This window comes from Atractosteus spatula, chromosome 16, assembly GCF_055471065.1.
Source record: "Atractosteus spatula isolate fAtrSpa1 chromosome 16, fAtrSpa1.hap1, whole genome shotgun sequence".
NCBI lineage: Eukaryota > Metazoa > Chordata > Actinopteri > Semionotiformes > Lepisosteidae > Atractosteus > Atractosteus spatula.
In genome coordinates, this window is record NC_142721.1 from 15,800,913 (window position 1) to 15,826,713 (window position 25,801).

At 51.7% G+C, this 25,801-nt stretch overlaps 1 protein-coding gene across 2 annotated transcripts in view; it reads left to right on the forward strand.

Moving 5' to 3' along the window:
- Window positions 1–25,801, forward strand: part of ano9b (anoctamin 9b) — a 30,230-nt gene that overhangs the window by 2,415 nt on the left and 2,014 nt on the right. The window contains exons 2-23 of one of the 2 annotated variants that reach the window (XM_088935254.1): window positions 7,463–7,534; window positions 8,003–8,122; window positions 9,024–9,163; window positions 10,219–10,268; window positions 11,384–11,442; window positions 12,694–12,773; window positions 13,345–13,479; window positions 13,889–13,982; window positions 14,923–14,983; window positions 15,452–15,534; window positions 15,934–16,038; window positions 17,982–18,146; window positions 19,107–19,143; window positions 19,847–19,958; window positions 20,760–20,817; window positions 21,303–21,400; window positions 21,591–21,748; window positions 22,475–22,627; window positions 23,177–23,324; window positions 23,790–23,909; window positions 25,006–25,099; window positions 25,588–25,700. In XM_088935254.1, the coding sequence (XP_088791380.1) occupies window positions 7,463–7,534; window positions 8,003–8,122; window positions 9,024–9,163; window positions 10,219–10,268; window positions 11,384–11,442; window positions 12,694–12,773; window positions 13,345–13,479; window positions 13,889–13,982; window positions 14,923–14,983; window positions 15,452–15,534; window positions 15,934–16,038; window positions 17,982–18,146; window positions 19,107–19,143; window positions 19,847–19,958; window positions 20,760–20,817; window positions 21,303–21,400; window positions 21,591–21,748; window positions 22,475–22,627; window positions 23,177–23,324; window positions 23,790–23,909; window positions 25,006–25,099; window positions 25,588–25,700 (2,255 nt within the window). Of the gene's footprint in view, window positions 1–7,359; window positions 7,535–8,002; window positions 8,123–9,023; window positions 9,164–10,218; window positions 10,269–11,383; window positions 11,443–12,693; window positions 12,774–13,344; window positions 13,480–13,888; window positions 13,983–14,922; window positions 14,984–15,451; window positions 15,535–15,933; window positions 16,039–17,981; window positions 18,147–19,106; window positions 19,144–19,846; window positions 19,959–20,759; window positions 20,818–21,302; window positions 21,401–21,590; window positions 21,749–22,474; window positions 22,628–23,176; window positions 23,325–23,789; window positions 23,910–25,005; window positions 25,100–25,587; window positions 25,701–25,801 lie in introns of those variants that run through there. The other variant, XM_088935253.1, reaches the window with a different exon arrangement.

A 25,801-nucleotide genomic window follows, 5' to 3' on the forward strand; every position in this document is an offset into this window, starting at 1 on the left:
GACTGGAGCATCATCCAGGGAGGGCTGCACACTGGTGGGGGTGGAGGGGATCCCCATGACCTGTCGCAGGGCAAACTCCCACAATTCGGAGACACCATGTAACCAGGCTGGCTCCAGTGTCTTTGGAAGGTAGAGGGCAATCTGGGAAGTGGGCGAAAACCCCAACCTAAATGAGGAGAACATGCAGACTCCCCACAGAAGGTGCCAAACGCTTGAATTGAACCCAGAACCTGAGAGATGCAAGAAAGAAGCTCTAACCACCACGGCACTGCGATGCAGATGGTATGTCATGTGCAGATGACAGAGAACAGAGAAATGCGCTCTTACTCTCGTGATGCAGCACACCCTCCTGTCTGGTTACGAGGAGAGAGAAGTGAGCCATTGTGTGCCTGCACCTCCTGCTCCCCACCTCCGCGCGTCCCCGGACCGTGAGCGCAGCCCCGCTCCCCCACAGGACACAGGCTCCGGTTCCGGTGCTGCTCCAGCCAGGCTTCATCTGCTGTGGGCCGGACCTCTGCCTCTCGGGATCGGGAGAGAGAGGGATCGGGAGAGAGAGAGAGGGAGAGAGAGGGAGGGAGGGAGGGATCAGGGGAGAGAGAGAGAGAGAGAGAGAGAGAGAGAGAGAGAGAGAGAGAGAGAGAGAGAGAGAGAGAGAGAGAGGGAGAGGGAGGGATCAGGGGAGAGAGAGAGAGAGGGAGGGAGGGATCGAGGGAGGGATCGGGAGAGGGAGAGAGAGGGATCTGGAGGGGGAGGGAGAGGGAGGGATCGGGAGAGGGAGAGAGAGGGATCTGGAGGGGGAGGGAGAGGGAGGGATCGGGAGAGGGAGGGAGAGAGAGGGATCTGGAGGGAGAGGGAGGGATCGAGAGAGGGAGGGAGGGATCGAGGGAGGGATCGGGAGAGAGAGGGAGGGAGAGAGAGGGATCGGGAGAGGGAGAGAGAGGGATCTGGAGGGAGAGGGAGGGATCGGGAGAGAGAGTGAGGGATCAGGGGAGTGAGAGAGAGAGGGAGAGAGGGGGATCGGGAGAGGGAGGGATCGGGAGAGGGAGAGAGGGGGATCGGGAGAGGGAGGGATCGGGAGAGGGAGAGAGGGAGGGATCAGGGGAGAGAGAGGGAGGGATCGGGAGAGAGAGAGAGGGAGGGATCAGGGGAGAGAGGGGGATCGGGAGAGGGAGAGAGGGGGATCGGGAGAGAGAGAGAGGGGATCGGGAGAGGGGGGATCGGGAGAGAGAGAGAGGGGGATCGGGAGAGGGAGGGATCGGGAGAGGGAGAGAGGGGGATCGGGAGAGAGGGGGATCGGGAGAGGGAGAGAGGGGGATCGGGAGAGGGAGGGATCGGGAGAGGGGGAGAGGGAGGGATCGGGAGAGGGAGAGAGGGAGGGATCAGGGGAGAGAGAGGGAGGGATCGGGAGAGGGAGAGAGGGAGGGATCAGGGGAGAGAGAGGGAGGGATCGGGAGAGGGAGAGAGGGAGGGATCAGGGGAGAGGGAGGGATCGGGAGAGGGAGAGAGGGAGGGATCAGGGGAGAGGGAGGGATCAGGGGAGAGAGAGGGAGGGATCGGGAGAGAGAGAGAGGGAGGGATCAGGGGAGAGAGAGGGAGGGATCGGGAGAGAGAGAGAGGGAGGGATCAGGGGAGAGAGAGGGAGGGATCGGGAGAGGGAGAGAGGGAGGGATCAGGGGAGAGGGAGGGATCAGGGGAGAGAGAGGGAGGGATCGGGAGAGAGAGAGAGGGAGGGATCAGGGGAGAGAGAGGGAGGGATCGGGAGAGAGAGAGAGGGAGGGATCGGGAGAGAGAGAGAGGGAGGGATCGGGAGAGAGAGAGAGGGGGATCGGGAGAGGGAGAGAGGGAGGGATCGGGAGAGAGAGAGAGGGGGATCGGGAGAGGGAGGGATCGGGAGAGGGAGAGAGGGGGATCGGGAGAGGGAGAGAGGGGGATCGGGAGAGGGAGGGATCGGGAGAGGGGGAGAGGGAGGGATCGGGAGAGGGAGAGAGGGAGGGATCAGGGGAGAGAGAGGGAGGGATCGGGAGAGGGAGAGAGGGAGGGATCAGGGGAGAGGGAGGGATCGGGAGAGGGAGAGAGGGAGGGATCAGGGGAGAGGGAGGGATCAGGGGAGAGAGAGGGAGGGATCGGGAGAGAGAGAGAGGGAGGGATCAGGGGAGAGAGAGGGAGGGATCGGGAGAGAGAGAGAGGGAGGGATCAGGGGAGAGAGAGGGAGGGATCGGGAGAGGGAGAGAGGGAGGGATCAGGGGAGAGGGAGGGATCAGGGGAGAGAGAGGGAGGGATCGGGAGAGAGAGAGAGGGAGGGATCAGGGGAGAGAGAGGGAGGGATCGGGAGAGAGAGAGAGGGAGGGATCGGGAGAGAGAGAGAGGGAGGGATCAGGGGAGAGAGAGGGAGGGATCGGGAGAGAGAGAGGGAGGGATCGGGAGAGAGAGAGAGGGAGGATGGTGCTTCTTTGAAAGCAGAAGATATTGTGATGAGAACATCTGTGAGAAACAGGAAAGGATTGACAGACTACAGCCTCTTTAAGTAGTGCAAGTTCCCCTTTTAAAAGAGTGATTTGGCATTTTTACTATGACTGATCTCGACATTAAACCCGCCTTCTCGTGATTGCATTAGACTGGACAACACCATAGTTTACCATAGTAAAAGTCACTGAAGGTATTGCACAGTAAGAGAGATTAAAAGCGTGGTAAAGGCCGTAGGACATGAGAGTGAAAATGAAGCACATTTTTAGCTTTTGATACTTTTTCTGCATTAAGGGTGAAACTTGGCAGGCATTCAAACATTGTTGGCGTTATATATAACCACTTTCAAGTTCTGCAGCATCTCAAGCGTGTCTATACAGCAGGTCCCATTATTAAAGAGCAGACATTATTAGCTCGATCGACGGTGTTGTTGGCGTTGTTACAAATAGAAAATATCAGATCATGACTGAGCGGATTGATCAATAAGTACATGAAATAATCATAACCCCCTAATTGGAAAGATTTTGCCAAGAATCTACCCAAGTGGTTGGTTTAATGGGAAGCAGTTCTCTGCTCTCTGGCACAGCTTGGGTGAAGAGTAATGAATCATGCACACTGGGTTAGACAAAGATTTATCACCAATGACAATGACACACCTAAACAAAACACAACATAAACAAACAAGTGACACTATTTACAAACAAGGCATCTCAAAGGCCTATGTCCTGACCAAGCAGAAAAACCCCAGAGTGCTCCCAAGTATTCAAATCCCGAATAACAGCTACACAGGTCCACAAGAGAGATCAACCTGCCTTCTAAACCAATAGAATAGGATCTACAGGTAAATCTCTCTCGCTCTCACCCAGATGCTACAAAATGAAATGTGAAACTGTCTCCCTGTTCTAAAATGCACCCAATGAGCAGAAGAGGCCGTTTTTAACCTGGGGATCCTCCATACAGGAAATCTAGAGTTTGCTAAACGCAACAGAATGGCCATCTCTCTTAACAAGGTGCAAATGCAGAACTCTAGGCCATGCTTTACGGTTGATCTGGACAAGGAGCTCTTGCCCAGCACTTTCGTCTTTCTCTCTGCTACCCTGCTCCTCTCTCTTCTCTTCTGTCTCTTCCCATGCCTCCTCTCCCTCTCTCCCTCTGGACCTGCCTGTTTTTATGCCCCGTTCCTGGAGCGTTGGTGACCCTCTTCGTGATTTCCCCCCGGGACCTAATGAACCAAGGCAAACCTCACGATGGCTTTGATCAATGAATCTCACCCCACCCCCCCCCCTGCATCTCAGCTAACATCCCCTTGCTTTGAAGCTCTGGAGAGCAGGAAATGTTGACGCGAGGCAGGTGCTGGCCATTGTCCCTTAGATTGTAACACTTCCCAATAACCATTACGCCGTGTGTCAATAAGAAAACCTTAGTGGTGCAATAGAAGGGATAAATAATAATTACACTTGTATAGCAGCTTCTCTCCAGAAGAGTGCCAGGCTGCTGTATGCTCACACAATGTACACAGGAAGAAGAGAGATTTCCAAGAAGTTGCACTTCTCAGCTCAAAGCGGAGCTCCGAGAAGCCCGCAGCCCTCCCGCTGTGTCGCTGCTGCAGTTATTCGAGCAGATGACGAAAGCCTGCCGGCCCGAAACCCTTCGGGTGTTTACCCGAAGCTGTGGTTGTGGTTGACCCGCCAAGCGCTCTTTGTCGCCTCCACCAGCTGATCCGACCCGTGTCGCCCGCTGTCTGCCGGGACAGAGCCGCCCTAGATAACCGCGTGGGAATTTCAGACGAGAGAAGGGTTTTTCCTTTCCTGCGCGGGGAGAGGATTTAGAGACAGACCCCAGCGTGCCCTGCCTTGGCTTGGCTGCGGTTGGATTGTGTTTATCTGCGTTGCTTCTCTCTGTGCGGTTTATCCCCATCGCGTGCACACGCTGCGGTCCTCCAGGATAGTGTGTGAAGATGCATTTCTTTTAACCTCTCGTTTCCTTGCTGGGAATGGGGGGGGGGGTGCTTCAGGAGCCCAAACCCCGACCCCCATGACCTCTACTTTCCTCCTTGAAATGCCAGCACCAGGGGGAGACCTAGTTCACGGGGCTGCAGTTCAGCTGGAGGGTGACGTGCGTCTCCCATGTGCTCGAGCCTTCCGCCCCACCTGCAGGGCATTCTGGGTGTTCCGCCACTGGCCTGTGTGCGTCTCGAGACGTGTGTTCAAAGCACTGGGACTGCCCGGGCTTCCATTTCTCCAGCTGAAATCCTAGAAATGTAGAAGTCTCTCTGTATTATGGACTTTTGCCCATGCTAGCTTGTTTTAATTGACAGGATAACCAAGCATGACATGTTTTTTTGCATTTCCTGCCCAGAGTGAGGATTTAAAGACAGACCCCAGTGTTGCCTGATTTGGCTGTGGCTGCATGTTTTTGTCTGGCTGTACTGTTATTCGTTGCTATTCTGCATGGCTGTGCTGGGGGTCCCAGTCCTGTCTGGCGGCCGGAGTTTCTGGGATGCGCTTGGGCTTGCCTCTCTAGGATAAGGGCTGCAGTGATAACAGGCCAGTGGCTCCCCTGCATTCTTTCTGAATCGCTCATCTTGCCTTCCAGCGAGGCCACAGATCTCTTCTCCTGAGAGGACTCTTGGCTCCAGTACAAACGTTTCGCCCCCAGGACTTTGAGTTGCCTGTAGGAAGCTGGGAAATAACGTTTGTCCTTCTCTCCTTTCCCCTGTTGCTTTGTAGACAATGATGTGAAAATAAAGAGCTTTCAGCCAGTGTGTCCTAAGACGCATGTTTAAACCATTGGGCCTGCCTGGGCTTCCATCTCTCCAACTCAGACCCTCGGAGTAGACGTGCAGGACTGCAGGGCCGGCTCTGGGTCCTGAATATTGCCCTACCCTGGACAGTTCACATAGCACATCTGTACCCCACCTGCGCCTCCAAATCTGTACCCCACAGAACACCTGTACCCCACCTGCGCCGCCAAATCTGTACCCCACAGAACACATCTGTACCCCACCTGCGCCTCCAAATCTGTACCCCACAGAACACCTGTACCCCCCCTGCGCCGCCAAATCTGTACCCCACAGAACACATCTGTACCCCACCTGCACCTCCAAATCTGTACCACACAGAACACATCTGTACCCCACCTGCGCCTCCAAATCTGTACCCCACAGAACACCTGAACCCCACCTGCACCGCCAAATCTGTACCCCACAGAACACCTGTACCCCACCTGTGCCACCAAATCTGTACCCCACAGAACACCTGTACCCCACCTGTGCCTCGAAATCTGTACCCCACAGAACACATCTGTACCCCACCTGCACCTCCAAATCTGTACCGCACAAAACACATCTGTACCCCAAAGAAAACATCTGTACCCCACCTGCACCTCCAAATCTTTACCGCACAGAACACATCTGTACCCCACCTGCACCTCCAAATCTGTACCGCACAAAACACATCTGTACCCCAAAGAAAACATCTGTACCCCACCTGCACCTCCAAATCTTTACCGCACAGAACACATCTGTACCCCACCTGCACCTCCAAATCTGTACCGCACAAAACACATCTGTACCCCAAAGAAAACATCTGTACCCCACCTGCACCTCCAAATCTTTACCGCACAGAACACATCTGTGCCCCACCTGTACCTCCACATCTCTACCCCACAGAACACAACTTACCCCACCTGTGCCTCCACATCTGTACCCCACAGAACACATCTGTACCCCACCTGTACCTCCACATCTCTACCCCACAGAACACATCTTACCCCACCTGTGCCTCCACATCTGTACCCCACAGAACACATCTGTACCCCACCTGTACCTCCACATCTCTACCCCACAGAACACATCTTACCCCACCTGTGCCTCCACATCTGTACCCCACAGAACACATCTGTACCCCCTGTTGCTTCTCCACGGTCTCCAGCAGGGGACTAGGGGTGTGGTGTCCACTGTGCAGGTTTAGGCTAGTGAAGGCTCCTAGACCAAACCCCACACCAGTTAGCCCTGCACTGGGAAAGAGGATGTGAGGTGGGAATGACCCGCAGGCTGGGACAACCATAAAGCTCCATTCCCACTCCCATCCCCCCAAATTCAAACACATGGCTTGCTGACAGCTGTGTGGAGCCCAGAGTGAACTATCGTGCCATGAGACAGGAATTAAACCACATTGCTTCACCCAGAAGGGTGCAATAAAACTACTGTACACATCAAAAGTGAAAGTAAACACTATTTACAGGTTGTAAAGACCAGTTCTGAATGTTGACCCAAGGGAGCAGAAAAAACAGAAAACACACAGTGAGACTCTTTCTCCAGCCTGGGAGAGGGTGATTTCACTGTGCTGGTGAGTCCTGTTGAGTTTCAAGGGGAACTGCAGTCCCAATTTCTCAGACCGGTTATTACATCTCTGTAACAAACTAAATTCATTGAAAATAAATTAAAATATTAATTTTGAGTTAAGCACAAGATTGTGAACCATGTGACAGTACTGTAAGTCGCCATGTTGTCACAGACCCACACTCTCACCACGGGCGAGAGCGAGAGTTCCCATTAATGGTGACGTGAAGCGGCCCTTCCTGCTCACTAGTCTCTGTAACGACTGATGTACTGTGATGTACAATCGAATAAGTACAGTAAGTACAGGTTGTGCAGCAGACATTTCACCACAGAAATGTTCCCACGTGATCTACATGCAGAGTTAACAAGTAGTATTTCCCGACAAAACCACCTCGAAGTCAAGAGCGATATTTCTATTGGGTTAAAAGAGCTGGATTCACAAGCCTGCTTGTTGGCAGTGTAATAGGGTTGCTACACGTTACCAGAAATTCTGTTGCCTCGTTCTGAATCGCAGAACATGGCGCTGCGCACACCTGGAAATTGACTTTGTGATGTCAACTGGAGGTTTTACAAGTTACTGTGCACATTTTACATTCCTTGCAGTTTGAAATGCGCTCATCAGTGCCGATTCGTTCCCACCCTGAAATATCTTCCCAGGCCTGCATCGAGCTCGAAGAAAACGTGGGAAACAACCACAGCTGTGAAGAGGCGGCGGCGTTGCTGAGCGCGGTAAGAGGGGGCTCTCTTGGCTTGCGGAGCAGTTCCACTGCTGCAACAGCGCCATCATCAGGCAGAACGCTGCCACTGCGTCCCTCCCGGCTCTCAAAGCCCACAGGTCTAACGACAGACTGTAAGAGCATAAGAAAGTCATGCCACCCGTCTGCTGTTCAGTTAGTATCCCACAGCAAACTGGCAGATCTCTGCAAATACAGCAGGCTGATCAGCAATTATTATCAATAATTCACTTGAGATCGCAAGACAGCTCTCCAGTCTAAGAAACACAGATGCTTCAGGAAAATTGTGAATATGTATTCATTATTTTTTAACAGTGGATATACGTTATTTTCTTTTATATTTCCGATATAAAATAATGAGATGTTTCTGCAAACTAACTTCTTTTGCGCACTGTCAGCCGTTGTGGATGGTGCTCCATGATGGCTCAGCTCAGTGATGTGTTTGCTGCCCTTCCATCATTAGGAGGGGGCGTGTGACTACGTGCTGGTGTGCAGAAACATAGAGGACGAGCAGGAGAGCGAGAGCCACAGGAAGCAGGTGGCCTTCATCCAGCAACTGGAGAACAAGGGCTTCCAGATAGCGGTGAGGTCACATCAGCGCCCAAGGCCCCGCGTGTCATTATGACATCACGCGCCTGCAGTCTGTTGCCATGGCAGTGATGTCACCGGCGGGGGGGCGTGTGTGGAGACAGTAGATTGATTAGTACAAGGTTGTCTTCTCCCGTCCCTGTGCTTAATGTATATGATGAGGAAGAATTTTAACATTTTATTAAGTATATAAAATTGTGACTATTTATAAAGCTCATATGCTTTTTTGCTTAGCAACAGTGTAAAAGGATAATTCAAGCATATTATTTGACCTTTTGACATTAATATTACAACCAAGAAGAACTTGGTCAATTACAAAGAAATGTTTGTAGAGAGAAAAAACATCTCCTAATATGGGAACTTAGAGTGAGCTTCCCTCTGTGAATTTGCTGTATAAAACTTATTGCATTTACCATCTCGAGGGGATAGATTTTTACAGATCTGGATGAGAGACTGCTCTCAGGTCTGCATGATCTTATCCTCCTCATGTGCATGCACGAAGGACTGACCGCACCTAACCTGAGTGAAGAGTTTTCTTTGACAATGAGCACCCGGGCAGCTTGTTTCTTAAAGCCAAGTGCCTGTTTCTCAGCTGAGCTGGTCATTCTGCGTTTGCACAGACACGAGAGGGCGCCGAATTTAGCCCTGTTTTAAAATCAGCATGACAAATATCGATTTTCCGAAATGTTCACTTATTTACTGAAAAATCCAATGGCGGCTGGCGAGCCCCCAAGAAACTGCTCAACGTGTTCATCTCACGGGGGTCTTGCCTTTGTCTGAGGGGGGTGGGGGCTGAGTGAGGGATTGAAATGCTGAGTTTTTCTTAACCACCCCAAAAAAGAATGCGCCTCTACGCAGGCAATGTGGCGGGCCAGTGATTCTGTGTGTGTTTGCAGTCCTGTGTGTTCGGGAAAAAGAAATTCCATGGGATCCGGGCCCCCAAGGACATCTTTTCCAAGTACAAGTACCTGCTGAAGGTGTCCGACTCCTGTAACTGGATTGGCGATCTGAGGGACTCGGTCCCCGAGCCCACCAGGTGAGCCCCCCTTCTCCAGCCCGCTGTGTCGGGGTCCAGGACATTTTCGGGAACAGCGGTGGAAACGTTTGATGTGGTTTCTTGGTCCCTACATGTCAGACAGTGGGGGACTCTTCCGCTGAGGCCTGGGAAACTGCATCAAAAACTCTGAGGAGTAGCCGCCCGGACAGGGACGGATTTCGGTGTTCGCGGGCCCTAGGCATTTTCACCCCCAAAAAAGAGGGGGAAACGCCAATTGAACTATGTTGACTGACATGATGCACTTTAAACTATAAAATTTCCCCCTGGGCTTTACCAGTCATGGCCTCCTAATAACCCCCATCTCTGAACTGGCTTCATCACTCTGCTCTCCTCCCCACTGAGAGCTGGTGTGTGGTGAGCGTTCTGGCACACTATGGCTGCCGTTGCATCATCCAGGTGGATGTTGCACACTGGTGGGGGTGGAGGGGATCCCCATGACCTGTAAAGAGCTCTGAGTAGAGTGTCCAGAAAAGTGCTATACAAGTGTAAGCAATTATTATTATTATTATTATTATTATTATTATTATTAATGCTAAACCGTGTGATTGATGGAGCGACCATCACTTCGATACTTCTAGTTTCTAGAACAGGCGCTAGATAGCGTAGGATTATTGATCTGGAGCACCGAGAGTCGATCGCAAGCATGTTGTTTCAGCTCGTTTTTCGTTCGTCACTACTGTTTCCCTCCTTCGTAGGCCCTAAACATTTCGTAGGCCCTAGGCAATGATCAACTATGGATCGATCGGAATTTGTGTGTGATTCCATTGTCTCTCTTTCACAGTCCTTGTTGTGCAACACTAGGTGACTATTCTTCCATTAAAATGTTCATTCTAAACTGGCCCAGGGAGAGTTTCAAGCAAGTGTGAACAAGTTAACCTGACACTGGACATTGTGCTAATTGCATTTCTTTCCCCAAGCAATAACCTAGTCACGGATAACCGAATTGTGCCAGATATCCTACACAGATGCCCGCCATGTTCTTATTTCACCATGGAAGTTATCTGATCCTAAAATATAATGATTTTATCTTCCAGGATTAGGGTGGTACACTTCATTCTCTTTAACACCTATCTCAATAATGGAGGTGAGTGTCCCTTCACTTACACGTCTGTTAAATCGCTGCAATCTTTAACTTGTATGTAAGATGTGTATTCAGAGCCCAGATCTGACCAGGAACTTGCCTAAGGAACCTCTAAGCATCAGGTGAGCTCTAAAGCATGACATTGGGTTGCTGGATCTCTCTTGGTCGTTCTGGCGAATGATATCGCAGTAACACTCTTACCTTAAAAATGAAAAATACAATACACTTTTCAAATCTCCAAGGGGGAAAATTCAGTTGCCAGCACAGCTCATGCACGTACAATAAAGAATATAAAACACTGCACAGACATGCCAATTACTTAAGAACAGGCAGGCACCGTACTGTACATTCTCCAGACAGTGACACGACTGATCACACCACGCAGTGCACAAGACCAGTAAGAGGCCAGGATAAGATGCCTGAGAGGTCTCTGGAGCTAATCAGCGCACGAGTGGCTGAAGGAAGAGAGGATCTCCTAAAGCTCTCTGTGGTGCACTGGGGATACTTACGCCTGAGAGTTCCTGAGGGAAATTTGGCCAGGATGCCGGGGTGACACCCCCTACTCTTTTCGAGAAGCGCCCTGGGATTTTGAATGACACCGAAGAGGCTTTTTTGATCCAGGATCTCTGTGCGGAGAGGATACCGCACATCCCCCACTATAAGTGTGGCCTCTTCTGTACTGTGTCCCAATAATGGCACCTACCCTCTTCATAACTCTCTTAAGTCGAACAGAGTCTCTCTTCTGTATGCCCCCCCCCCTTAACACATACATGCATAAAAGACCACACTGGCCATCACCCTCTGATAGAAACAAAAGAGCATAAGTCAATTTGGAGTTTGGGGAATAAATTAAAGTATGTGTAGGGCATGGGGAGGCTCTCAGACTGTGCTTCTCAGTTTGTTCCTGGAGAGAAGAGATCTCGGTATCCCACGACTCACACCGATGTGACACCAGAGAGGAAGGCATCCAGTATACCTTTTACTACGTCACCCAGAGACCTAAGCACTCCACAGAGGTGGTAACTGGCAGTTATGGACATCCCTCTCATTTTCATTTCGAAAAAGTGAACCTTGCTGTCTGACAGGGTGCTCAGTGTACCTGGTGTCCTATCTTTCAGAGGGGCTGAAGGACCTCCTTCATGAGCGCGTCTTTGAAACAACGTTCTCGCTGCACGAGGTAAATATGCACAGCTACGCCAGCAGGCTGGTCTCCGAGCCTCTTGCATTCTTATAAAACCCCTTCGTTTCTCTCTTTCTTGAAACTTCGTTCAGTATCTCCATTTTCACTTCTCTGACTTGAAGCCGAAAAATACAGAAAGCCTCGCATCACCCCGTAGAGGTCAAAGGCAAAAAACCCACATCGAAAAATTGCTTGTCAAAAACGATGGACAGCATTCCATTGCTGAGTGAGGAATTCCCTGGCGTGACTGCCCATTTCTGCACTCTCACCCTTGAACTTCAGATGGTCTAACAATTTGTCAGTGCTCTGCACAAGAGTACACCTTTGGCCTGCAAACCTGCTGGTTCAGGTAGTTCCTTTGTCTGCTGCGGGGCCCTCAGTTACCCTCAGTTACCCTGGCAGATATATTTCTAGAGCAGTGCCACTCTATTATAATAATATCCTTACTCTTATACAGCACTTTTCTGGACTCAGAGCTCTTTACAGGTACTGGGAATCCCCTCCACCCCCACCAGTGTGCAGCCCCACCTGGATGATGCTCCAGTCCTTTCACACACACCAGCTCTCAGTGGGGAGGAGAGCAGAGTGATGAAGCCAGTTCAGACATGGGGGTTATTAGGAGGCCATGACTGGTAAAGGCCAGGGGGAAATTTGGCCAGGGCATTGGGGTAACACCCCTACTCTTTTCGGGAAACGCCCTGGGATTTTTAATGACCACAGAGAGTCAGGACCTCAGTTTTATGTCTTATCTGAAGTACAGCGCCTTTTTACAGTACAGTGTCCCCTTCACTATACTGGGACATTAGGACCCACACAGACCGCAGGGTGAGCGCCTCCTGCTGGCCCCACTAACACCTCTTCCAGCAGCAGCCTCGGCTTTCCCAGGAGTCTCCCATCCAGGTACTGGCCAGGCTCACACTGCTGACCTCCAGTGGGGCTGCCAGCTGGGAGCTGCAGGGGGATACGGCTGCTAGCTGTTGAGAAGCCAGGTGGAGCAGACCGGGCTGTACCAGACCTCCCTGCTTTCTGAGCTCTTCCTGCCCTCTAGACCTGGGTGTGCACTGCTTTGGAAGTTGTCCTTGGGGTTGAATTCATCAGCCCCTCTCTGGATCCGGGCTCTCTCCCAATATCCCCACCACCTTCTTGAATTCAGGATAAAGAGATTCCTTTAATCCTTGGTATGCGGCAGACTGATTGTAATGACAAACTGTCAACTGTCCAGTGTTAACACCTGTCTTTTGCTTTCAGGAGGAGAAACAGAAAGAGCTGAGGGAGAAATGGGCGCGCTGGACAGCCTGTTTCAACTGGCAACCCATCGATGATGTGCGGTGAGGACCATAGGCTACGTTAAATGAGTTAAATGAGTTAAGCAAAGCACTAAATTAATCAGTTAATTAGTTAAGCAAAGCACTTCTTAGTTTGGGAGAAAAAAAAGATTGATTGCTGTTAGGCACAACATTGCCTCATTGAATTGAACAGCCAAAACACCAAGCACATAATGGAGCGAGCACAAACCTATCCACCTGGTAGCATATACCTGGGTATATCCTGTTGCACTGCTATTAATATTACAGGCACATTTTAATAAGGTGGAGATCTTCCTATTCCTATATTTGGAATTTGGAACTTGTTAATGCATTTGGCGTAACATGCAATTGTGAACATATAAAGGCGTAATGCAGGTTCAATCATGTGATATATTGACCTTCTGTAATGTAAATCAGTAGCCAACAGGCCTGCAGTATCTAAACATCCAAACAGTCCACGTGCTGGGCAGTTGAGCTAGATAGCCAAATGAGCCTGGAAGGGTACAGTTTTATTTGCATCTGTGCTATGAAGTACATATTGTCTGTTGGCTTGTGGCCTCAAGGCTATCTGATGGGTCTGTGTGTGTGTCAGGAACTACTTCGGGGAGAAGGTGGCTCTGTATTTCCTGTGGCTGGGCTGGTACACCACTTTGCTGATCCCTGCTGCTCTATTGGGGGTGGTTGTGTTCCTGAATGGACTAGCCTTCTTCGATAACAACCCCGTCATGTGAGTAAAGGCACTGTGGAAAAGGGCAGACAACTCCACCGAGTTTAGAAATTTAAAAGTGTGGAAAACTGTACCTTGGTAGGCCATTGTAAAAACTGGAAGAATGGCAGTAAGACATGTTCAATTGTGCTAAAAGCACAGAGAGATAAGGAAAAGCATTGTACACTGCAAAGCACAGTAGGTGTGCAGTATAAGCATAGTAAATGGCAAGAGAAAACGACAGAACACATTTTCATGAGGTAATCAATTCATATTTTCTATTATCTATTCACCACCTAGCCTGCTATTTAAATGTCTTTAAAGGCTTTTAGATGTAATATGTTTGTTGTCATGAACAAATAACAAAGTCAAAGCAGTTTTAAAACTATATGTTTGATGAAGCTGTCTCTTTGTGTCTGTGTGCTGGCAGCTCAGAGGTGTGCGATGCCAACACCATGATGTGCCCGCTGTGTGATAAGAAGTGTTCTGTGTGGCAGCTCTCAGAGACCTGCACCTATGCCAAGGTATGCCTCAAACTGCAGCAGTGCGATGCTCTTGTGCGCCTCCTGCAGGCTGGCAGTGAAAGAGCCACGGTCCTGCCATCACGCTGTCAGTCCAGGTTTTAGATCAAAGCACAAAAAGCTTCAATTGTCCTGGAACCTCATTAGAGGGCAACTATGGGGCAATGTCACACTTTTTCAGGAAAGCAGAAGAAAGAAAACAAAAAAAATTGTGGTTACTTATGGCTCCTAAATTAAGAGCAGGAATAGGATATGAGGGCATCAGTGCCAGTCAGTATATATGCCAATATAAAGTAGTGTTGAAGGCTGGTCTGTGCACATCTGGCCAGCACTAGAAACACTGCTGAAGCCCTGCACAGCCTGAGGGTGGACAGCAGCACAGCTCCTGCCCTGAGCCTGACCAGCTGCAGGCTGGAACAGGACAGCGGTCAGCGGTCAGCAGCACAGCCCCTGTGCCCTGAGCCTGACCAGCTGCAGGCTGGAACAGGACAGCGGTCAGCAGCACAGCCCCTGCCCTGAGCCTGACCAGCTGCAGGCTGGAACAGGACAGCGGTCAGCAGCACAGCCCCTGCCCTGAGCCTGACCAGCTGCAGGCTGGAACAGGACAGCGGTCAGCAGCACAGCCCCTGTGCCCTGAGCCTGACCAGCTGCAGGCTGGAACAGGACAGCGGTCACTGAGCCTGACCAGCTGGAGGCTGGAACGGGACAGCGGTCAGCAGCACAGCCCCTGTGCCCTGAGCCTGACCAGCTGCAGGCTGGAACAGGACAGCGGTCAGCAGCACAGCCCCTGTGCCCTGAGCCTGACCAGCTGCAGGCTGGAACAGGACAGCGGTCAGCAGCACAGCTGCTGTGCCCTGAGCCTGACCAGCTGGAGGCTGGAACGGGACAGCGGTCAGCGGTCAGCAGCACAGCCCCTGCCCTGAGCCTTTCCTTGTCCCTGCAGGTCACCCACCTATTCGACAACGAGGGCACTGTGTTCTTCGCCATGTTCATGGCCGTGTGGGGTGAGTCTCTGAGCCCCAGGAGGCGCAGGAAAGTGTTTCACAGAATTCGTTACATTTATATACAGGTATTAATATACAAATATATATAGATTTTTTTTATTTATGTGCTATGTGCAAAGAAACATTCACCAGAAATGTGTGCTGAACCATACAGTATATGTTTGTATCTTTGCATTTCTGTGTGGGTTCATCGTGCTGTAATAGACCAGTGTGTGTGTGCATGTGTGTGAACGTATGTGTGTGCGGGCATGTATGTGTTTGTAAATATATGTGTGCGTGTTGTTTCAAGTGCGTGCATGTGTGTGCATGTGTCCATGTGTGTGTACGTGTGTGTAAACCTATGTGTGCATGTTGTTATGAGTGTGTGCGTGTGCAAGTTGCGCACACGTGTGTACGAGTGTATCTCAGCCACTCGCCCCAGACCCTCGCTGTTTCACACCTCTCCCCTGCTGTCTCTGCTTTTCCCAGCCACCGTGTTCCTGGAGTTCTGGAAGCGCCATCGAGCGGAATACGTCTGCAAGTGGAAAGTGTTCAACTGGTGTGAGGAGGAGGTACTGTGAGTGTTCTGTGGAGTGTGTTGTGTTTGGTTTTCGAACAGGGAATCAATACGACTGAAAACAGACTGGGCCCGTCAGCAGCTCGTGACCCCTGAAGACACGAGCAGAAGAACACCAGAAAGGGCAGAAGCAGGGGCCAGTCATGGGAGCAGATTAGAAGATGGATCCCAGCTGGTTCTTGAAGGACACCAGGCCCTCAGCTTTGGACGCATGGCTGGGCGGCTTTTTCCAGACTCTCTCTCCCCCCCGATCCAGCCGCGTAAATTCTGGTCCCGTTCCTACTTTCTGGGTTTTGAGAGCAGGGACCCGAGGCCCCTGTAGTCTGCGGTTCTGGGGGGTGGGGGTGGAGAAGGGTCTGCCCAGCGTGACCAGCCCGGCTGTGTCTTCCTGCAGGAGGAGCTGATCCTGGACGTGGTGGACAATCCTTCCTGCCAGCCCCAGCCCTACCAGCACTCCTACCTGCGCAGCACCCTGGTCCTGATGCTCGTCACCCTCATGGTGAGTGCCTGGCCCGGGTCCGAGGGCTGCCACACACGCACGGGAGGGGGCAAACATCGGAGAGGACACAACAGGAGGAGGCCACGTGGCCCACCTGGTCTGTGAGGTAGTTGGTAGCCAATTGACTGTGTTAATTGAAGCCAATTGACTGTGTTAATTGAAGATGATTTTTGTGTAAATTGAAGCCAATTGACCAAGTTAATTTAAGCAAATTGAGCTAATTGAAGCCAATTGACTGAGCTAATTGAAGCCAATTGACTGAGCTAATTGAAGCCAATCGACTGAGCTAATTGAAGTTAGTAGCTCAAGAATGGGGAGTAATCGTTCCAGGGTTCACTGGGGCTTTCGGGAGAACCAGCCTCTGTAATTGTAGCTCTTGAGCAGTTTTACTGAGGACACAGCCAGGGTCAGAACCGTTCAGCTCAGAGGTGCACAGCCAGCTCCTGTAACAATTGTGATTACCAGTAATAAGTTTCATTATAATTAACGCCCTGCTAAATCTACCAGAAGTTAAAGGTTTAAGGATTAACCATTTGAAAACTTGTCTCATTTGAACAGACAGATTTCACTTATGCAGAACTCATGTTGAGTCACAGAACAGTTCGAATCTTCTGAGAAAAGTTGTGGGCAATGAAGTTATTACATTAAGAACCGATTCCCGCAAACTGTTCTGTGCTTTTCATTATTAAACATGATATATCAAAGTGGAAGAAAATCCCTATTGCATCTATCATCTATCAAAGATAAAGTATGGAGAACAAAGTCATTGGACTAACAACTGTCACAATATCATAGTTGGCTCTAAACAGCACAGGTAGCCAGGGTAGGGAAGCCAGCACAGGGGTTTGTTCTATCTGTTTTCCTGGTATTTGTCCTTGGTTTCTGAAGTGGGGTGATTTTGGGATGTTTCAGCTGATCTAGAACATCAGAGACCCTTCAGCCTGTTGTGCTCATTTGCTTACACTTCTCTGTAGTTTCTTATGCAGCACTGGTTACACTACAGCGCCAGGGGAAAACTAGGGGGGCGTCTGAAATTCGGAGGGGGGGGCAGTGATATTTCGGTTGAAACGTGGCCGTTGCAGCTACCCAAGTGAAATCCCACAACCATCCCACTGATGAATGCTTCATGATGGAAGATAACGACGAGCCGTCTGGTATTTAGCGATGAAGTCCAGTTTCACGTCCATCAGCCCTCTCGCGATTATTATTGCCTGGAGCGACAAAATACCGCGTGCGTTCATTTGTGCAGCTACATCGACAGTAACGAGGTTCTGAATCGTTACGAAAAAAGAGTTGTAAAAGCACCAGCTTCTATAACTACGGTCCTAGTTATATATCGATTGTAAGTATAAGGATAAACTACTGCAAGGAATCGGTCCACCCGAGCGAACAAGATCGTAATAATGTCGACACCCGGTAAGGCAGACACTGTGGAATAGGTGCCAGTCCTCCTGCACATCAAGCAGGCCGATGCAGTAACTGTGAATGCGGGGTGAGTGTAGTTATCTGACCATTGACAAAGTACCACTATTTTTTAGGGCGCAAGTTAAGTATGCAGAAGTGTTCAGAAATCCTTTTGTCCAAAACTGGGGGGGGGGGGCGGGACAGTTCGGTTGAGGGGGCAATGCCCCCTCCCCCCCCCTCTTTTACGCCGGGTCTGTTACACTGGGAAGATATTTCAGAAGTAGGAATCTTGTGAACCCCATCCCACCCCAGCCCAGAAATGGGCAGATTAGAGCAGGCAATCATCCCATAACCTGTGGGGAAACCAGTAATACACAGACAGCCTGAGGGAACATGCAGACTCCCCACATACAGCCCCCCCCCCGAGCCTGGTGTTGGCCCCGGAGACCTGGCGGCTGCGCGGCTGCAGTGCTGTGACCCGCGGTGGTGGCGGTTCAGCTGTGGTGAAGGCTCTGTGTCTTGTGTCCGCCTGTGCCCAGCTGATGCTGATCATCGGGCTGGCGCAGGCCCTGGTGGTGTTCCGCGTGGTCGCCACGGTGGTGCTGTCGGAGTCGGAGTCCGCGTTCCTGAGCGAGCACGCCAGCACCGTGGCCGTGATGCTGGGCGCCGTGCTGCACTACCTCACCATCACCATCATGACCAAGGTCAGGGAGTCCGGGGAGGGCGTGTGCGTGTGCGTGTGCGTGTGCATGTGCGTGTGCGTGTGCGTGTGTGTGTGTGTGACTCGGTGTGTGTGCGAACCTTGGTGTGTGTGGGTGTGTGTGCATGTGCGCCTTGTGTGTGTGTGTGCGTGCATGCGCGCGTGCCTTAGTATGTGTGTGTGTGCGTGCATGTGCCTTTGTGTGCGTGCGCGCGCGCCTCGGTGTGTGTGCGAACCTTGGTGTGTGTGGGTGTGTGTGCGTGCACGCGCGCCTCGCTGTGTGTGCGAGCCTTGGTGTGTGTGGGTGTGTGTGCGTGCACGCGCGCCTCGCTGTGTGTGCTGGCCTTGGTGTGTGTGTGCGTGCGCGCCTTGGTGTGTGTGTGTGTGCGTGCGCGCCTTGGTGTGTGTGTGTGTGCACGCGCGCGCGCGCCTCAGTGTGTGTGCGAACCTTGGTGTGTGTGGGTGTGTGAGGGTGTGTGTGCGTGCACACGCGCTTCATTGTGTGTGCGAGCCTTGGTGTGTGTGTGTGTGTGTGCACGCCTTTGTGTGTGTGTCTTTGTGTGCGTGCGGCTGTGGCATATTTTAGGACAACCCTGGTGTTTGCATTATCTATCGTCTTAACGAGCCTCGCAGGGCGAAAAGTGTTTGAAGACCACTGTGTTTCGGGTCATTCCTTTTAGTGTTTCATTATGAAATCAGCAAAAGATTAGATATCAAAACAGTAGAATTTTTCAGTAAAGTTTCTTGGCTTTAACGCTTAATGTGCTTATATCTTTGTTCCAGGTAAATAGTAATAATAACTTTTTTGAAACTACACTGTGGTTAATGGGGTAGAGGTTACATCATCTCTCTTCCTCTAACCAGTTTTGTTCTCTGTTCTTTGATGGTATCAGTAAAGGCGAACAAAACCACAGTGTTATCTGTAATAAGTCATCTATTATAACTGTTCCTATTTGTTTTCCAGGTGAACAGGAAAGTGGCCTTATACCTGTGTAATTTGGGTATGTGCAATAATTACTCTCTCTATTACATTATCCTTTAATTATATATGTATATTTCACAGAGCTTGTGTTTGTGAAAGGTGATCTTTGACTCTCCCTGCACTCATTCACATGTGATGTCAGTGAGTGTGTTCGGTACACACAGGCAGTAAATACTCAGAGGTTGCTCTCAGGCAAGAGCAGTGACCCACAGTGCCCTCTGCTGGTTGTGTGGTAGCTTACAGCTTGACAACAGCCTGCAGTGCTGGGCTGTCCAGCTCGTGGCAGTTGCGGCAACTCTCTTATAGGCCACCTGCTTCCAGAAATTGAGAACCCCTGTAAGTTATTAATCAATTCAGCAAGCAGTGTATTTGAAACACATTTCTTGTATGAGGAATTTGTCTTTTCGCAGACCCCAGCATGCTCTCCATGAGACACACAGACAGGGAGAGAAGCTGGGGGTCAGAGCGCAGGGTCAGCCATTTATACGGCGCCCCTGGAGCAGTTGGGGTGAAGGGCCTTGCTCAGGGGCCCAACGGAGCAGGATTCCTCTGCCGGCTGCCTTCCAGCCACAGGCGCAGATCCCCCCACTAAGATTGGCCGGCGGTGTGGAATGCTGGATTCGAACCCAGAGCCCCTTGACGCTGGCTAACCCTGCTTGCCGGTGCAACGCCAAGCTTCACACGGAGGAGACACAAACCGTAGTTCTGTTGTCGTCCCGCAGAGAAGACGCGCTCCTTCGCCGCCACGGAGACCAGCTTCACCGTCAAGATGTTCACCTTCCAGTTCTTCACCCTCTTCTCCTCGCTCATCTACGTGGCTTTCTTTCTGGGGAGGTAAGACCTGTCCCCTGTCCCCTGTCCCCTGTCCCCTGTCCCCTGTCCCCTGTCCCCTGCCCTCTGCCCTCTGCCCCCTGCCCTCCCTCCCTGTTCCAGCCCCGGTAGTCGAGACTGTTCTCGTTGATTGTAATGCTGGGGTTTGGGTGGGGTCTAGTCTGGCATCTGTCCTTGGACGCCCATGACCAGGGCTCCCTGGGGCTCCCAGGTGACGCCACGTCTAAAGGCGGTCGCTCAGAGTGCAGCTTGGGCCCGACAGCTCAAGTGCTGCAGGTTCGAGCAGGTCGTGGCACCGGCACTAGCCGACTGCGACTGAGATTTCCCCCCGAGCCGAGATGCACAGTTGCTCTGAGTGTTGTCGCACAAGGACAGCTCGGGCTTCGGGAGGATTGCACTTTTGCTTTTTAAAGGAATAAGGATAAAAAGGGGGTGGCAGTGGTTAGCAGGTGCTGGGGACCTGGGTTTAATTCCTGGGGTGCTAAATGCGTGGTTTGTGTGCTCTCCCCATGTAGGTGGTCTGGTTTCTTCCCAAAGTCCAGAAACACTAGTAGGTTCATTATCTTCTTGGAAGATTGGCCCTGGTGCACGTGTGTGCGTGTTTCCGTCGGTGTTCCCACGAAACGGACTGGCGTCCCATCCAGGGTGTACCCTGCCTTACACCTGTTGCTTTGCAGGATAAGCTCTGGCCCCTCTGGATGGATGGAAGGATTGAAAGGGAATGAAATGCTAAGGAGCTGTAGGACACCTCCTGGGTCCCAGTCTGGCAGCGCGAGTAGCCTAATTCTGGTCTTTTCCCATCAGGATCAATGGGCGTCCCGGGAACTATGTCCGGATTGCGGGGAAGTGGAGGCTGGAGGAGGTGAGCAGTCTGCCCTGTGCAGCACCACTGAAACTGTCTGTGGCCTGGCTGGTTTGTAGGATGTCACACCTAGGGACGGATCATCCCTGAGAAAGGACATATCCATCAGCCTTTTCTTAAATGCAAGAGACCAGTGCTGTGTAGAGACCCCAGCGCAGCTTCAAGGCACAGAGCGTTTTTGCATTGTGTAGGCGTAGCAGAGCAGAAAAGCCTCACCTCAAGATCTGGGCACCTCTTCAGCCCCCCAGACTAGCGCACAGCACAGCGAGTCCTAGCGTCAGTGTGTGAGGAACGCCTGTGGCATCGTCTCCGATGGCGGGATTAATCCTCGAGGGACTGCCCCACCCCCATGGCCAGCTGTCGCGTTGCGATCCGACGCCAGTGGGGGGGCGCTGTTCAAGCTCGCGCATCCCCACCCCCCCCCCGGTCCGTGGGGTCGGGGGTCGGTGTCCGGGTGCTGACTGGGACTGTCTCCTCCTCCCCAGTGCCACCCCAGCGGCTGTATCACCGACCTCTTCATCCAGATGGCCATCATCATGGTGCTGAAGCAGACGCTCAACAACGTCATCGAGTTCATAAGCCCGTGAGTGCGCCCCTCTCCCACCGGTTAGATCGGGGGACCCGGAGCGAACTGGGGAGCAGCCGCCCAGCCCCCCTTGTCATTTTGTCCGCTCTGTGAAAAGAGGGAGGCGTCCGGTGGGATGCTTTGAGCCCCCTGCGTGCCGACCGCTGTTTCAGGGCCTCTTCTGGGCTTGTGCGCTGTGTCTCCGCAGCTGGCTGGCCAGGTGGTACAAGATGAGGAGGAAGACGGGGGCCCACCCAGGGTGCCGTCCCTGCGAGGAGGGGGGCCCCGCATCCCGCAACTGGATTCGCAACTACGACCTGAAAGACGTCGACGCCTTCAGCCTCTTCAACGAGTTCCTGGAGATGGGTTAGTCCCTGGGAAATCCACGTTTCTCTGCCGGATCCTGTCTCTGGCCCAGGCCGAGCAGAGGTCATTTGGCTCTTCGGCCCACCTCTGTGTATAACAGAGACCTACAATGAGAGCTCAGTGGCTAGTGTTTGAGCTCTGGCTGCGAGAGCAGAGCCGTCTCTTTCTGTCCTAGCTACCCCTGGAGCTGACAGACTGTTAATAGTGAGGCAGTCTTGCCCAGCTCATGCCCTGACCTTTTTACCTTGACACAGACATAATCTAACTGAACGAGTAAAGGTTTATTCCCTGCTGAAAAGAGAACAAAAGAAACGCGATGTTTCAGGCTGTGGAGTCGTCTTTGAGTGTCCACGGGCTCCACAGCCGAAACGTTGAGTTTCTTTTCTTCTCTGTTCAGGAGAGAATAAACGTTTACTTGTTCCTTTGCAGCCTGCGCCTGCTGATGCAGCTCCCCACCTACTTGAACATAATCTACCTGATACAGCTGCTGTAAACATGAGCTGGGAGGACTCAGCAGACCAGCTGTCCTGGGGGCTGCTTGCGTCTGATTGAGTTTAGGGTTATTGCTGTTGTGTCCACCTGGTGTGTTTTGGGGCCATGCTCCGGGCAGAGTGAGGAGGTGTAGACAGTGCTTGTGGCACGTCACAGGTCCCGCGGCCCCGTACAGGAGGGTCAGCTCCGACGAGTCACGGCCGCGCAGCTCAGCTTGTCTTGTCTCGGTCGCAGTGCTGCAGTTCAGCTTCACCACCATCTTCGTGGCCGCCTTCCCCCTGGCCCCCCTGCTGGCCCTGCTGAACAACATCATTGAGATCCGGCTGGACGCCATCAAGATGGTCAGTCTGGAGAGGAGACTGGTGCCCATAAAGACCAACAAGATCGGTAAGGCAGCTGTGTGAGAGTGAGCGTGTGTGAGACTGTGAATGAGTGTTGTGCGCGAGACTGTGATTGAGCGTGCATGAGTGAGTGCGAGCGTGAGTGTTGTCCGTGAGACTGTGATTGAGTGTGTGAGTGTGTGAGACTGTGTTGTGAGTGTGCGTGTGTGAGACTGTGAGTGTGTGCATGAGTGAGTGTGTGCATGAGTGAGTGTGTGCATGAGTGAGTGTGTGCATGAGTGAGTGTGTGCATGAGAGTGTGTGCATGAGAGTGTGTGCATGAGAGTGTGTGCATGAGTGTGTGCATGAGTGTGTGCATGAGTGAGTGTGTATGAGTGTGTGCATGAGTGAGTGTGTATGAGAGTGTGCATGAGAGTGTGTGTGTGAGTGTGTGAATCAGTGTGCAAGAGAGTGTGAGTATGAAAGTGAGTGTGAGAGTCTGTGAGTGCCAGTCTGCCCTCCGCTGTGCCAGCAGGCCCATGACCGCGCCAGTCTGCCCTCCGCTGTGTTCAGAATCCTGACTGGCACTACCGCGGCCTCCCTGTTGCCCCCGCAGGCGTGTGGTACAACGTGCTGAAGGCGGTGGGGGTGCTGGCAGTGATAGCCAACGGCCTGGTCATCGGCATCACGTCCGACTTCATCCCTCGCCTGGTGTACAAGTACCGCTATGGTCCCTGTGCCAACGGGACAGCCACGGATCTCCAGTGGGTCTCACCGGTCGCCTCCACCTTCCACCTTCCACCTCTCGCACGTCTCCAGCCTGCACTCCGGCTTCTACAGTGATATCCAGGAAAACTCTGCTGGGAGACGCAGAGCCTGCACCAGCAGCTGGGATTTTCTCCAGTTATCTTCCTACATTCAAACATTCCTACATTCTGTGTCAATTCCTACATTCTGTCACAATTCCTACATTCTGTGTCTGTCTTCTGCAAGATATAAGTAACGAAACTTTCACTCTTTTGTGTTCAACCCATACTGACTCTTACACTGACATAAGGGACTGTTAGTGAGGAATACAAGCAGACAGTGATGAAAAGTGGGAAATGTGCAATTTCTTTTGGATTATCTGCCCCTTCACCTTGATTGAACGAGCCTGCTGCCCCTCTGTGCTTTGATATTTCAGGGAGCTGACTCTTCCTCTCTCTCCTCTTCCTCCCTCTCCCCTCCAGTTGTATGACCGGCTACATCAACAACACCCTGTCCACCGTCTGGGTGTCAGATGAGAACATCCAGAAGGACTTTCTGCCCAGTCAGCTGAATTACAAAGGGCTCAACGTCACCCACTGCAGGTCAGCGACACCTGAAAGACCTCTGCCTCTGCGCCGGCTTAGTCTTGACAATTTCCTGTTAGTGTATTGGCCAAGAGGTGTTGCGATTTCATGAACCACAGCTAGATCATCGCAGCCTCCCTGACAAAATAAAAATATTTTATTTAAAATGAAATATTTTATGCACAGGGCTGTGCACAGGCTGAAGTGATGCCTGTTGGATGACAGCAGGGTATTTCAAGCGATGTGGTTTTGAAGCATAGAGTCCTGCGCTACAGATAGCAGAATAGAGAGACAACATGTCTGGAACCCTGTCTGCTCTATAGTGCAAAAGGCTCTTGTTTGCAAGTTATGATTGTGAGTGCTTCAAATCAATTTAAATCAGTCATTGGTTAGAGTGCAGGCAGGCTCAGTAACAGTGTGTCAGATGGGTTAGAAGTTCGAATTTTGACCTATGGATTGTGAACGTGCACAATAAGGCAGTGCAGGTGTCCTGGCCTCTGATTTATGACCAGTAACCATATCACCCTGCAACTCACAACTGGCAGCCCCACTGAAGCTCAGCAGGTGTGAGCCTGGTCAGTACCTGGATGGGAGACTCCCGGGAAAAACTAAGGCTGCTGCTGGAAGAGGCGTTAGTGGGGCCAGCAGGGGGCGCTCACCCTGAGGTCTGTGTGGGTCCTAATGCCCCAGTATAGTGACGGGCACCGTCCTTCGGATGAGACGTAAAACCGAGGTCCTGACTCTCTGTGGTCATTAAAAATTTCTCGGAAAGAGTAGGGGTGTTACCCCGGTGTCCTGGCCAAATCTCCCATTGGCCCGTACCAATCATGGCCTCCTAATAATCCCCATCTATGAACTGGCTTCATTACTCTGCTCTCCTCCACACTGAGAGCTGGTGTGTGGGGAGCGTTCTGGTGCACTATGGCTGCCGTCGCATCACCCAGGTGGGGCTGCACACTGGTGGTGGTGGAGGGGATCCCCATTACCTGTAAAGCGCTTTGAGTGGAGTGTCCAGAAAACCGCTATATAAGTGTAAGCAATTATTATTATTATTATTATTATTATTATTATTTAAAGGCAAGAGCTTGCATGTCTGCAACTATTGTCTCCGCAGTTACAAGGACTACAGGAGCAGTGAAGACTACACCTACACCTCTCAGTACTGGCTCATTCTGGCAGTGAGGTTCGGCTTTGTCATCTTGTTCGAGGTGAGACACCCTCCCCAGCACTGCCTGCTGACCCTGCACTAATAACGCACCGTCTGGCCAGCTGTGTGTAAGATGTATGTGCACAAGCATGGGGGCAGATTGCTAAAGTACCCTGCTGTCTACTGGAAATAACCCAAAACTACTGCACATAGCCTAGATCGTAGAACCTCCGCGATCTGCTTAGACGCTGCTTTTTTTTAGCTTCTGTTTGTTGAACTTCCTGGTCGTAAGGGTGGATATATGCTCATTGTGTTCCTAAACCTGTTGAAGTGATGAAGGCTTGAAGGATGTTCTGCGTGGCCCGAGACACTCGGTCTCTCAGCTGTGGGCTTGCAGCTTCAGGGCCACATGTTCACAGACAGTGAAATACTGCACACTCTCTGCACCACAAACAGAGCTCCAGGCTTCTCCCGCACGCGGTACATTGAGCTGCAAAGTGGAAACAGTACCTTGATCTCTGTCTTCCTGCTCTCTTCCTGTCTGTGCAGCACATTGCCGTCATCTTCAAGTTCATAGCGGCCTGGTTTGTACCCGACATCCCTCTGAAGGTCAAAAACGCGCGACTGGAAGACAAGCTGCACAGGCTGAAGCAGGAGCTGAGGTGTGTCCAGAGTCCCCCTGGCCAGGCCCGGGAGGTACAGGGCTGTGCAAACAGCAGCATGACGGGATGGGTCTCAACAGGTCCCATCATGCCTGCGTCCG